At 32.0% G+C, this 15,395-nt stretch overlaps 1 protein-coding gene across 4 annotated transcripts in view; it reads left to right on the top strand.

The window, feature by feature from the left end:
* LOC101896953 (hemicentin-1) overlaps positions 1–15,395 on the top strand; it is a 1,222,160-nt gene that overhangs the window by 243,189 nt on the left and 963,576 nt on the right. For all 4 annotated transcript variants that reach the window (XM_059126810.1, XM_059126809.1, XM_059126813.1 and 1 more), the window contains exons 4-5: positions 8,550–8,660; positions 10,190–10,390. In XM_059126810.1, the coding sequence (XP_058982793.1) occupies positions 8,550–8,660; positions 10,190–10,390 (312 nt within the window). The remainder of the gene's footprint in view (positions 1–8,549; positions 8,661–10,189; positions 10,391–15,395) is intronic.

The raw sequence follows: 15,395 nt of genomic DNA, 5'->3' as shown, positions 1-15,395 counted from the left end.
CAAAATGGTTGGAATGGACATAAGGGGGTTTCTAACATATTGTAGTGTTGTAGGGTATCACATGGTCGGCCCCGCCCGACTGTAGCCTTTGCTTACTTGTTTTATTCTATGTCAGCATTTATTTGACGTATATAATTTTTTTTTTTGCTTATGCAGGCCAATAACTTAACCAAAGAAACACCTTGGTTTCACACTGCATGGGTTATTTTTTGAAGTAATTTATTGTTTACTTTACTTTTAATGCTAGTTTTAATGAAATCTAAAATATATAAGTAGCAAGCAAAAACAAAATATTATTTGTAAACTGCAAGATATTATAAGCATACCAAGATTATTCAATCCAAGTGTTGTATATATATACTTTTATTTATATTAATAAACATTTTTTTGGTGACTCCGACGTGATCCTGACAAGGATTACTTGAATCACTCATAAATTTAGAATTTCGCCCCCACCAGTGGTAAGGAATTTGAAATATTTATTTGTGAAAAGAGTTAGTTCTGTAGAACTAGTAGCAACATCCAAGAGCCAGAAACATCTGGAAAAGAAGGCAGTTCCTACATCAAGAACCATCTGGATAGTTAATCAGCGTAAGGCGGACGTAGTATTATATATATATATATATATATATATATATATATATATATATATATATATATATATATATATATATATATATATATATATATATATATATATATATATATATATATATATATATATATATATATATATATATATATATATATATATATATATATATATATATATATATATATGTAGACACCGACTTGATGATACCGTAAACAATTTTTGCCGAGTTCTATCCGGAATGGAAAAAATATTAGATTTTCTGGACGAATTCGGTCCGGATTCCATAAAAATCGTGGAAAAATAGGAGATAACATTCGATTTTCGGAAAAAAATCGGTCAGAATTCGGAAGAATAAATGGAATAAAATTCCGATTTTCTGAAAAGAGTTTGGGAGAAAATTCTGATTTTCTGAAAGAAATTGTTCCGAATTCGGAAGAAAAATCTGAAAAGAAATTCGTCATACCAGTTAAGAATTAAAACAAAACACATGTATATTTAAAAAGACAAACAATTTATTTCGGAAGTCTTAAAAAAGTAGTTTAAATATTACATACAATATTAAATATTGAAATATACATATAAGAACATAATATACAGTGCATTAGAAAAAAGAGTTGAACACAAGCTAAAATTCACACATGTAAGTACTCTATGAGTATTATGATGCAAATATATACAGTGAAGCAAAGCAAAAACCAAATAATATGTATGTGAATATATAAATAAATATTCAAACTATTTTCTTTTTCTACATACTGTTATGGGCTCAATTTTATGTGGTCCATTCAACATGTTTATCTCATAATATTCATATTTGTATATTTTATTTACTGTTCAACTCTTTTTTTCGATTCACTACATCTCTTTAAAACAAGAAAAACACAACATTTCTAATTGAATGTAACAAACAAAACAGATAATTCAATTATTTTATAGCAGACAGCCTTTCAATTGATATAATTAGGCCTGTTTCAATTCTACTTTCTTATATAAATACTACACTATATATGTACAGCAAACTAAAAAAATTAGCCCCAAATTAAACATATAAAAAACTTAAAACAATATGAATATGAACAAGTAAAAAAGCTGTAAGTTCGGACGGGCCGAACTATTAATACCCTCCACCATTTGGTACAAATTTGGCAATTTCCAAAAAATAAAATCCGTTATAATTCTGTTAAAATCTTAAGAATACCGAGTGCTTATACGACGACGTGGGCCTGTATAGGCATATTTTGTCGTAAGTTATTACAATAATTTAAATGTGAAACTTGAAGAAAAATCTGTTTATAATGTAGTTAAAATCATTAAAATACCGAATATGGGGGAGGGGGGGGGGGTACCGTTATATGGGGGCTATTCGAAAACGTGGACCTGCACAGACAATTTTCTGGCATGGGCTGAAGTATCCATTACGAACTTCACATGCGAAATTTGAAACAATCCCGAAAAATAATGTCGCTAAAATCATCAAAATACCGAAAATCGGGGGGTACCCTTATATGGGGGCTATACGAAGACGTGGACCTACATGGCTTATTTTTTGACTTAGGATTTAGTATCCATTACGAACTTCAAATACCAAATTTGAAACGATTCCGGTAAAGAATGTGGCTAAAATCATCAAAATGCCGAATATAGGCGGGTACCGTTATATGGGGGCTACACGCAGACGTGGACCTGCACAGATAATTTTATGTTTTAGGCTGTAGTAGTCATTACGAACTTCAAATGCCAAATTTGAAACAATCCCGGTGAATAATGTCGCTTAAATCATCAAAATACTGAATATCGGGAGGTACAGTTATATGGGGGCTATATGATAACTTGGACCTACATGGCCCATTTACGAACTTATCCTGCCTATTGGCAAAATATACATGTGTGCAAAATTTTAGCCTTCTATCTCAATTTGTTCGAAAGATAGCGTGATTACAACAGACAGACGGACATGGCTAAATCGTCTTAGAATTTTACGCTGATCAAGAATATAATTAATTTGTTTGGTCTGACATGAGTATTTCGAGGAGTTACAAACGGAATGACAAAATTAATATACCCTCCATAGTATGGTGGAGGGTATAAAAAGAAAATATTTGCATATTATGTGGACAAATTGTACATATTTACATCATAATATTCATATGGTTTTTGTACAATTTATTTAGTGTTGTTTGTTTGATTCACGGTACATTTTTCTTCATAGTTTTCATATTTGTACTTTTTAGTTGTTATTATGTACATACATATATTCTTTGTAGTTCACTGTATCTTTTTAAAACAAAAATAAAATCAATTTAGTCTTTCAATAATTTGCGTCGTGTAGAGTGACTCAAAAAATTGTTCGTACACCCCAATTATTTTATAGGAGTTTATTTTCAAATATTAGAAGTCCGAATAATTTTTTGAGTTCCTGTATAATAAAAATAATATAATATACAGGACTTTTTAGATTTTTACAATTCAGATTTTTTTGATTCAGATTTTTTCGATTCTGCTTTTCTTTTTCGTTTGTTTTGGCGGTCTTTGGCCGAATTAAAGAAATACTTAATGTTAAATTCTACCGTACTTACAGCAGTGCCCGGGATATGATCTATTGCTGTATCTATATAAAAATGAAAGTACATACATATGTACATGTAATCTAACTTATCCATAATATTAAATAGCGAATACAAACCTATTATAAGCTTGATTAATGCATATCTTTTACAGCTATATATCTGTTGGCACTATTCCATAAAAAACGTGTGATGATTTCGTCCGTCTGGAAAACTAGTATTAGACTTTCTTGAATAAATTTCCTTATATTGTCATGAGGTTGTGCTTTTATACGTTGAGTCTGTAGATAAGTATAGATGAGAGTACATACCTATTGAAGAAATGTGGGTTAGAAACTTACCAGTTTGTTTTTCAGTTCGGAATTTTCCTTCAGTCTTCTTTCGAAGTCTAATACTTCTTCAGGTGAGCATAGTTGTTCAAAGGAAAATACCGATCCTTTCATGTGTACTGTTTCATGGTGTACGGCCAAAAGAACTCAGCTGTGAAGTGGGTGTATATTTTGGCATTTTTCACGGTTTGTCTAACGTTTTGCGCCTTTAGAGCTTCTACTTCTTGTTCAAAATTTGTGCATTGTTCTAATAAAGATTTAATCGCATAGTTTTGTTCAATTAGGTTCTTACTTTGAGCCAGTATTGTGAATAATAGCTCCGAGAGTTTTTCATTTTTGGGTTCCATTTTATAATAGTGGTAGAAAAACTGTAAGTAAATCAACAGACAAATTCATATATTTTCTGGTGATGTCTGATAATGAAATGTCAATATCATTATCACAATACGTTTCAGATTGCGTTTGAAATATGCCTAAGGCAATATATAACGCTTGATCTATATCAAAAAACATGTGAAGATTTGTTACTTTATTGCAAATTAAAGTTATGGTACTATTAGTTATTTTAATCTTTCAAATGATGTAAATGCTTTTACTCTTTTACTTTGTTTGGGTGCTTTGTGGAATATTTTCTATGTTGAGGTATAACGCATTTGTAAAGGTGTTCGCCAATAGGATGTTTCAGTACAGGCATTTTAATGTTATTGGTCTTCTCCTTAAGGATAATGCTCTGATTACAAGTCTGTTTGAAAGTTATGAGAGAATATTTTTTCCATTTTTAACTTTCTTTTTAAGTTGGTAAAGATAGTTTTCAAATTTAAATGCGCTGAAATTATCAAGTTTTCCATAGTTTGAAACAACTTTAGTTGAATGTAGCAATGAATGGACATTGTATGTTAGTAAAATTTTCCCATAAATTTCTTTTAGCTCTACAACGAATTCCATTAATAAGTTTTCTGCATAGTTATTAAATTCGTTACAAATGCAATTTTTTAATACGACGATGGAACTGTAAGACAGAAAAGATCGAAATTCAGAAGCTTTTCACCTGTCAATTTCAACAACAATTCTAGGGACTCAATTGAATTCGGAAGGGAAATTTCTACCTATTTTAGAGTTTCGTCGGCTTATTAAAATTACTTGGTCACCATTCAAACTATAATCCTGATTTTTTAATTTTGTCCAGGATTTCACCATATGCTTCACTACCCCGAGGCACACAACGTGCATATAATCAAGAGGGAATTGTGATACGCAACCAACGCCAATAGACTCTACTACTAAATTTTCTAATTTAGTATGGTGTTCACGTTGTGTTCCATTTCTGAAGGACTCATAAGTACGAAAAACTGCAGAGGCTTCTGGTGGAAATGCCATTCTTCTCTCGAAATAGTCCCCTTTTTGCATGCATTTTGTGCAGCAATAATAACCTGAATGGAACTTAATAGCAATCACAAATGCACGGGCTGGAGCATCGCTGATGAAATTATCTATTTGGATATTATGCCTTTGGTTTCGGAACAGAAATCTCTCCTGTTGATATTAATGAAGGTCTTAAACTATGTATTTTAAAAAAATATTTGGATCGTTGGATTTGTTGTATTTATCTAATCTATTATTTATATCAACGTTAATATAAACCCCAACGAGAAATACTGGTTCATAATTTTGAATGCTGACCATTATCGGCCAAATACATTTTTAGAGCTCTTAAAGAGAGAGTACAATATTTCTGGAGTCATCAACCTCGGCGCTTTGTTGAAAAAAATTGGTTAAACAATTTTTTAAACCATAATGCACGTATGTCCCGCTACCCATTTCCACTGTATCCGTATTTTTGGACGTTTCTATTGAATGGTATGAATTGGGATCCACGGTACTATTTCACCTAATTGTTCGTTGTGAGGTTCACTTAATAATTTGCAAAAACAATTTTTGAGCCTTTTTTTGCATTTCTTTTGATAAATCTTCGTGGCATTTTTATGGCTGTTATTTTATCTTACCTGTAATAAATCAATCCACTTGAAACACCTTCTAGAGAATTTAAAATCAATTTTTGAACATTTTAAACACACTTAGACACTTTTTTAAAACAATTTAATGCGACTCAACTGGAGCACGTTTCTGCTTCAACTGTTGAACAAGAACTATAAATAAACAAGTTAAAAAGCAGTAAGTTCGGCCGAGCCGCACTTTGAATACCCTCCACCATTTGCAACGAATTTGGAAATAAAATCCTTAAAAAATATAGACGTTATATTGGTGTATATACGACGTGGACCTATATAGGCATTGTTTGTCATAAGTCATTGCCATATTCAAATTCGAAACTTGAAATAAACGGTGAATAATGTAGCTAAAATCAACAAAATATCCTATATAGGGAGGTACCGTTATTCAGAGCTATACGAAGACCTGGACCTGCATAGATAATTTGTAGCTTTCATTACGAACTTGAAATACGACATCTCAAACAATTTCGGTGAGTATTGTACCTAAAATCGTCAAAATACCGAATATAAGGAGGTACTGATATATAGGGCTTATACGAAAACCTGGACCTGCATAGACAATTTTCTGTCAAAGACTGAAGTTCCCATTACGAACTCTTAATACGTAATTTGAAACAATTCCGGTGAATAATGTCGCTAAAATCATCAAAATACCGAATATCGGGAGGTACCGTTATATGGTGGCTATACGAAGACGTGGTCCTGCACAGACAATTTTCTGTCTCAGGCTGTAGTATTTATTACGAACTTCAAAAACCAAATTTTAAACAGTTCCGTTTAATAACGTCGCTAAAATCATCAAAATACCGAATATAGGGAGGTATCGTTATATGGGGACAGTTTTCTGTCTTAGGCTGTAGTATCCATTTCGAACTTCAAATACCATATTTGAAACAATTCCGGTGAATAATGTCGCTAAAATCATCAAAATGCCGAATATCGGAAGGTAACGTTATATTATGGGCTATATGAAAACGTGGACCTACATGGCCCATTTACGAACCTAACCTGCCTACTGGAAAATAAAAATGTGTGCAAAATTCGTTCGAAAGATAGCGCGATTACAACAGACAGATGGACAGACGGACAGACAGACAGGCGGTTGTGGCTAAATCGACTTAGAATTTTACGCTGATCAAGAATATATATACTTTGCTGGGTCTGACATGAGTAGTTCCAAGAGTTACAAATGGAATGACAAAGTTAATATACCCTCCATAGTATGGTGGAGGGTATAAAAAGAGTGCACACAGAAACCCGGTATGCAATGAAATCAAACACTTCACAAGAACAATAAAACAAATAGCATTTTTGTTTGCGCGTTGTTGTTGTTGTGATTTTGAAACGAATGATCACAACACAACTACTATGGGAGAGATTGTGGCAAAACGCCACCATTCGTTTTCATCTGCCAGAGAATATGCCAGCGCAATAGGCAGTTTACTCTCCTTTTGGATATTTTTCGAATTTTTTTTTTTGCTTAAAAAACGCGGGAAATTGTGAAGACATTCTAAAACATGTTTAGAAAATCATACCAATTTCTGCCAGAAATTTCTGAAAAAAAGTCAGAAATTTCGGAAAAAAAATCTAAAATCAGAGCAGTCGGAGGAAATTGTTTACTGGGTAGTTTCCAATGTTAAGTGATTTAAGCCGCTAAGGTAATATGCAATTAATTGGGAAGGTCTATGCAATAGAAATTTGAAACCAAATGTTTGGATTATAACAAATAAACTCTTTTCATGGGGAATTTAGAGAAATTAGAGTTATAATATAAATCCGAAAAGAACAAATGTATTTCATGCTTCTGTTGCATTTGAGTTGATATTTCACCTTTTAGCCATAATAATGGTGAAATCGACTGAAAAAAACCTAAACCGATTTCTATTAAATTAAGTGAAGTATTTCTATGCTGTATCTGAGTTGGGACCAAATATCGTTGTTTGAGGGAGTATTTTACGGGTGCGAGGAAGTAAAATACAAAATCGGTTGAAACATATATATGGGACCAAATTTTCACCAAATTTGAGATACTTTCTTACAGAAATGAAATTCGGGTTTCTAGTAGCCATTTGGTGCACAATTAAAAGCAAATCGGGCAAACATATAAATGGGAGTTATACCTAAATTTTGATCAATTTTCTCCAATTTCAATAGGGCTCGTCCTTGGACCAAAAAAGTTTTATATTTATCGGATGGCTACAGCTGCCGGACGATGGCTGAGCGGCGTTTCTTCTATGTAAAATGTCGAAACATTTAGTAATGGCCTAAATGCTTCCATGAGGGAACTTCTGAATGTACTTTATTGTAATTCCACATATATTTAAAGTTAAAAATATCTTCATTTATGACAGGTATCTTTGTGAATAAATTAGAACAGGAGGCAACGTTTTTGGTTCACCTAGTATTTAATAAAATATGGCATTTCGTTTCATTTGTCAAATAAAAGTCTGCTAGAAAATTCTTAATAATAAAGTGTGATAAAATCACTTTGCATATGACTCTAACTTGATGTAGAAACGGACTTTTAAATAATCAGAAAGGACAACGACACAGGCTTATTTCGCACAAGTAGTGATCATGACAAAAAACTTCATCAAAATTGATTCAGCCGTTTGGTTGACTGTCTGTCAATCATCGCCCTTTTTAAGGCATGTAGATATAGAGAGAATTGCTTTTTTTCCTATCGTCCTTTCTAGCCACACATTCCAACGGATTTTTTTAAAAATGTAATGTTGTTGTTTGCAATGTGTTCTATCTGCGGTGGAGAACATTTTGTTTTTATACCATGCAGCTTGAAAAGGAGGGTATATTAACTTTGTCATTCGGTTTGTAACATCCCAAATATTCGTTTAACATAAAAACATTTCGAAAAATTAATTTTTCCTACTTTTATGTTCAATGTTTCTTTTTTTTTCATCATCATTGTGCAGGTCAATTTAAGTTCGCCCAAACATAACGCTATACTACTTCTGTTACTATTAAACAAATGTAATAATTAAGCACATATATCTAAATTTAAATAAATATATAAACACGTTTTTATTTTCAGAACCACCACAAAAAGTTGTATTGTGGGACGACTCTGGAAACGAGCTATCAACAGTTGTAGGACCGTGTTCCGAAGGAGATATAATATCGCTTAAATGTGCAGTTTTTGGAGGTACGCTGGTATATATTTTATGTACAAATAGAATGTGGTTTAAAATGCATAGAACGCATTGATTTTTTTGTACGAATGAGAACACCAATAATCAAACGTTTTCAAACAGAAGCAAAAAGAAGCAGTTTTTCTACTAATAGAAATTCGCAATACCTAATATCAAAAAAAAATAAATAAATAATAATAATAAATAAATAAATAAAAATTCGTTGAAAATGCGATTAAAATCCGTCTAAATACCGAATATCAGATAATAACATTATATGGGATTATACGGAAAAATAACCTGTACAGAAAATTTGGTGTCATTCTGTCAAAAAATGTGGCTAAAATCACCGAAAAACCGAACATCGTGTGGTACCGACATATGAGGGTGTACGATATGTAAATATTAAATTTGAAATAATTTCGGTGAAATGTGTGTATGTTGATCAAGAGTGGATCTAAAATGAATATGTTACAAACGGAATCATGAACTTACCCTCCATACTCTGTTGGAGGAGCTTTAAGTTCGGCGGGGCTAAACTTGTTATATCATCCACCATAAACATAATATTCGAGAGAGTTACATTAATAACCACAAACTTCAATTACATAGCTTGGAGAATGCAGTAAATGTGTTCACCTTCAATATCATAAAGGAAAAGTCCTATTTCCAGCCACACGTCTTTAATTTGACACTTAAAAAATGAATGGGCATAGCACATATATCTAAATTTACAATACAAAGTCTTACAATTGCCCAAATATAACATTTCCCCCCAATTATTGCAATTGCTAGGATTGTATAGCGCTCAGCAACATTTTACAAACAAATGAGCCATAATTTGCAATTTGGAATTAATTTTGTCCACCTCATGGTTGGGGGCATAACGGTTTAAAGACACTGCGATATGTGTATATAATATTTTGTCATCTTGTGTGTAACATCAGAGTTCAATTTTATGTGGATCGAAAATAAATGTTTAATACAGATTTACTCCTAAGCAGAACCCCCACATTATGAGGTTTAAGGGCATTTTCGGGGATATAAATCTAATCAGCATAAGATTTTATGGAATCTCTTTTGTGGAAATCTCTTAAGCTTCCGAACGCAATTAAGTAGGTTGATAAAATTTTGTTGAGATGGATTTTAGGTCCTTAGAATTTTTGGTATTTGGAATTCCACGTTCCATAGAGGCACATTTCCGAAGACGTTCCATTGTCTACATCCTTCACACCCTTAGTGTACCCTTACACCAATATTCATTATTCCAAATGGATTCCTGTAATCTATACCAAACTTAGTACTTTTGGTACGCCAAACAGTACGCATTTCCATAAATACATCATTGTCTACATGTTACATACCGAAACTCATATCTCTAATTCACAATCTATACTTAATTTAGTTAGTACACGTTATAATACACCTTTTTAAATTAATATCCTTAATGTTCATAGTTTTATAATTACTACCATCACCAAAATATTGCACTCATAAAATACTGCTTTAAAATTCAACACATAAAATCTTATCTCTATTGTAGGTAAACCAATACCTGAAATCACATGGCTTAGAGATGATATCAAGTTAATATCACCAATTAAACATGGCGATCAATACATTGAAAGTGAGTTAACTTTGGGTCCATTGGGGCGATCCGATTTAAAATCACGCATCAGTTGCCGAGCAAGTAATCATCCCCGCGCAACCCCTGTGGTAACCGTAGTGCAAATCGATATGAATTGTAAGTATTACCCTTAGTTAAAAGTTTAGAATTCAAAAAGAAAAAAACTACAAATGTACATTCGAAAATAGTACGTCAAAATGAAAAAAATTTAAAGTATGATGTGTAGTCTTTTTTTTGGATAGTATAAAGAGACAACGGACAAAACTTGTAGTTGTTTGTATTTATTGAGTAGGTGGAACTATACGAATTATATAATTTCAGAAGATGATAAGATATGAACAAAAAACTCAATATTTTATCATATACGAACGGGTTTTCAATTTGATTTATTGAATTAACTTGATTTTTTGAAACGGAAATTGTAGGCGGGTTACTTTGAAGTATAGTACCAAATTATGTGGTGGCGAAACTGAATAGACGATGTCGAAATAATTTAACGTGGTTACACCAAAGTTAAAGGATAGTTACTATTTTAAAATCGCGACAAAATCACGAAAAAGAAAGTCTATCTCATTGCAATTCTGATTTTTTCAATGGAATCGAATTTCAAAATTATGGCCCATTCTATTGGCAAAATTCGTAAGGGCGGCTTGATGGATTTAGACAGATCACACCATTTTGGAATGGTCTCTTTGTGCTATATATTTTTAAATTATAATATTTTTATTGGCTTGACATTTTTCAATTTGACATAATAAATTGAAGTTTAATTTTTTATTGTTTTGAATTCTGAATGAAGGATATAACAAATTAAATGAATGCACAAAACAATGTTAAATTGCGATTTTTCCTGTCAAGAATTGGCATCTACCTTTCAACTCCAGGATCTACATCGTGATTCAGCTAGAAGATCCGAACACATTCAAACAAACAAAAATGACCGACCAAGCGTTATGGCGCTAATGTTAAAAAGTGAACCTACTTCTTTCATACGACAATAATCCGTTAAATGAAAACTCAAAGTGTAAAATTCATTGGGACAACACTCTTTTAATTTTTTTGGCAATTATTTTTCCTAAGAGGGTAGTAATCCACTTCCAATTAAATTTTCAATGGAGGACAGTGTTTCGAAGTACCTCATAAGTTTACCTGTTTTGCGGTTCTTTTCCACATTCACCAATCTATTTGGCTAAACATATGTATTCATGCCAATTACATAGGCACTTATTTTAAGTCACTTTCCCAACCAACATGGGGGATTGATAAATTCCAAATGCAAGTGATGGTATTGGGTAAGAAGGTTGGTTGGGAACGTAGACTTGGGATGGAGATATGAGCTAAACTCCAAAATGTCAAACTTAGGCTCATTCGTTCGGAAATTGTGTCAGAAACATGCAAAACATGTACATGGGACCGAACATTTATGTAATAGTCATTGAATTATACTACGATGAAAAATGAGGACTTTATGGGGTCTCCAACGCACAGTTTAAATGATAAAAAAAAATAATTCCTATCTTACGCCAATGGGTGTAAAAGACTATAACATGGGGGTTGTTACAGATGTTCTATATCATTTATGTCTCAAATTTTCAAAATGAAATGAATATTTATTTCTATTTAGAAATTGGAATCGAGTCATCTGAAACATGTTTGCATGTTTGTTTGCAATTTATGGACTCGAAAACCGCTGAACAGATTTTCTTGAAAATTTCCAAGTATACTACAACATCGCCCGAAAGTAATATCTATATCTATAAAAAAAGGAAAATGTTTGCATGTTTGTTTGTAATTTATAAATTCGAAAACCGCTGATCAGATTTTCTTGAAAATTTCCAAGTATACTACAACATTGTCTGAAAGTAACATAGGCTATATAAATTTGTAAAATTCCACTTGGAATTGGAGATATGGCATCAGAATTGGAAGTACCTCCCAAAAATTTAAATTTTATATGCACATATCTATTGATAGATTACAGATACAGTCTTCAAATTTGGATAACGGAATTTGAAAGAAAAAAAATTAAAAATTATATTGAAATTGGTTCAGATTTGGATATAACTCCCATATACATATTCGGCCGATTTCATGGCTATGTATCTCTAATTTCAATGAAAATTGGAAAGTGTAAATTATATTGAAATCTGTTCAGATTTGGATATATATATATATATATATATATATATATATATATATATATATATATATATATATATATATATATATATATATATATATATATATATATATATATATATATATATATATATATATATATATATATATATATATATATATATATTTTTTTTTTCGACCGATTTCGTTTATTTGATGCACCAAACACGATATTTTCAACACAAATTCCATCACGCTTTCTAAATTTCATTGAAGTATGAATTTTTGAAATTCCACTTGGAACTGCAACTATAGCATCAGAATCGGAGGTACCTGCCACACGTATTTTCATCCGATTTGTTGTATTTGATGCATTGAACACGCTTTGTACGCCACATTTCAATGAAATTTAGAAAGTGTGATGGAATTTGTCTACAAAATTATTTCGCCAAATTATATTAACATCGGTTTACAGTTGGATATAGCTCCCATATATATTTTCGACCGATTTCGTTTATTTGATGCACCAAACACGATATGTATGTTGGATTCCAATGAAATTTGGAATGTGTACCGGGATTTTGATCAAAAAATAAAATTGTCAAATTATTTTGAAATCGGTTCAGTTTTAGATATAGCTTCCATATATATTTTCGACCGATTTCTTGTATTTTATGCACCAAACACGATACGTATGTTCGATTCCAATAAAATTCGGCAAGATTGACTAGATTCGGTACAAAAATAAATTTGACAAATTATATTAAAATCGGCTCAGATTTGGATATAGCTCCCATATATATTTTCGGTCAATTTTACAACACTATGGTAAAAATACGGGTCGGAACATGTGATATCCTACAACACTACAATATGTTGAAAGACCTTTTATGTTCAATGCCATGTTGGAAGATTTCGTTTTTGATTTACATAAATCATAGAGGCCTAACCTTAGTTTTTTGACCGGGAGCGTTTCCAGAATACTTACGATTCTTAAAAAATCTCATGTGAGATAAAAATATGACAAAATGTAACAAAATTTTTCCCATTTTTATTAGCGTATTTTTACGTGATTTATTTTTATACCTTACACCACATAGTGGTAAGGGTATTTCTTTGTGTATTTGTTTGTAACATGGAGAAGAAAGCGAGTAGACCTATAGTCGCATTTGAAAATCTTAATAGAATCACTTTCTGAGTCGATTTATGCAGTTGAACAGTTCAGATTCGGATATAGCTCCAACATATTTCTTCATTCGATTTCAAGTGTATTGTTCGCCAAATGTGTAATATTAGCGCAAATAGAGTGGATTTGGCAATATCTGACTTAATTTAGTCAAGAAGCAAGGGGTATACAATGTGGTGAATATCGGTTCAGATATAGCTATAGCTCACATATATGTGTTTCATCCGATTTATTGCTTAAGTTCCCCACATTCGTAATATGCACTCCACAAAAATTATGATGATGGTACCAAATATTAGATACAGCTCAGAATTACCTCTGCCAAATTTTATCGTGATCGGTTCAGATTCGGATAAAGTTCCCATTCATTCGATTTCAGATATATGAAAATCATAACATGTACTCAATAGCAACGACATTTGCTTTGAGAGGTCGCGTACAACATACATTTTCCTCAAACAAGCTAAGTGCAAATCGATTAAGAAATAGCTTTTACAGTTTTGACTCAATCTACTTCAACTTTAAACCGCTCTAAAGTCACAATAGGCAAATAATGCCTAAATCCTCAATATGAACGTTTAATTGATACACATAACTGTACTTAATAGTCAAGGTAGTGTTGGTCGGCCCGACTTTTGCCTTATCTTACTGTTTTTTTTTTTTTTTTTCATTTTATCCTTTTCTGCTAAGAGACCATCCCGGATTGTTGCAAATCAGTTCGGCCGTTCTTTAGTTATAAGCGTATTAACTAACATAACTATCTTTTATATAGATTTTAACTGACCCGTTCCGCGTTGCTGGCTCACTATTCACGACATATGAATAAACACTTGTCTTACTCCATCGATATCCACTAAAGTTTACTTCTTAGTACATATTTTCTGTTTATCTCAGATTCACTGTTTATCTCAGATATTATCATATAGTCTGTTTGAATCTCCGACCGCCAGTTGACATCACGCTAAAGGTTACCAATATATAAGTTACTTCTTTGAAACTATGCACAGATTTTATAAATTGATATTATTATTTGATATTAAATGTGTATATATTGGTCCTCGTTTAGGTCTAGCGGTCATATAGGCCATAATTTGATATTTAAGGTTTTCTGTGTTGTCAAATATTTTCGAAAATTTTCGCTTGATACAGGTTAACTATGGCTCATATACTCCGTGAACTTGTCCATCAGAGGAGTTTTGAAGGATTAAAAAGCATTTTCGTATGTAAATACTTTTGTCGTGAAAGGTCCAACAAAAGTCCACTATTTCTGGTTCCTCGTTGGAATGAAGATAGGCAAAACAATGTAGTAGGTCCACGTTTGAATATGTGACTATAAATTCGTATTCTCAATATAGGCCAAGGTACTTGAATTCTATATTCCAATTTTGGTCACAATTTAAGATCATAATGCTCTCTAAATTAAAATGCATTACATAGCCGCTATAAGTTACATTCTATTGACTTCTTTGTTTATAAAATCTATCTTCCAGGTTACGGCAAATCTCAATTATTCGTTGTATAGAGATCTTAGCAACATTTTCCAGTCGAATGGGTTGTAATCTTTCGTATTTTGTAATGTATTTCGCAATGTGCTGCAAGATAGTTAATTGTGTCCAAATCACCGGGTAGCCAAACATATCTTCTGTTTTTTATACCTTCCTCCATGCTATGGAACTTCCATTAACTCTGCCCTTTCGTTTGTAACTCATCGAAATACTTATTCCAGACCCAACAAAATATTGTATTCATGCTATCCTTCGAATTAATTGAGATAGACGGCTAAAATTTTGCATACATGCGTAATTTGTGTTAATGTCG

This window comes from Musca domestica, unplaced genomic scaffold (assembly GCF_030504385.1).
Source record: "Musca domestica strain aabys unplaced genomic scaffold, Musca_domestica.polishedcontigs.V.1.1 4, whole genome shotgun sequence".
In the NCBI taxonomy this organism is placed as follows: Eukaryota; Metazoa; Arthropoda; class Insecta; order Diptera; family Muscidae; genus Musca; species Musca domestica.
This window is presented reverse-complemented; position numbering and strand designations above follow the sequence as displayed.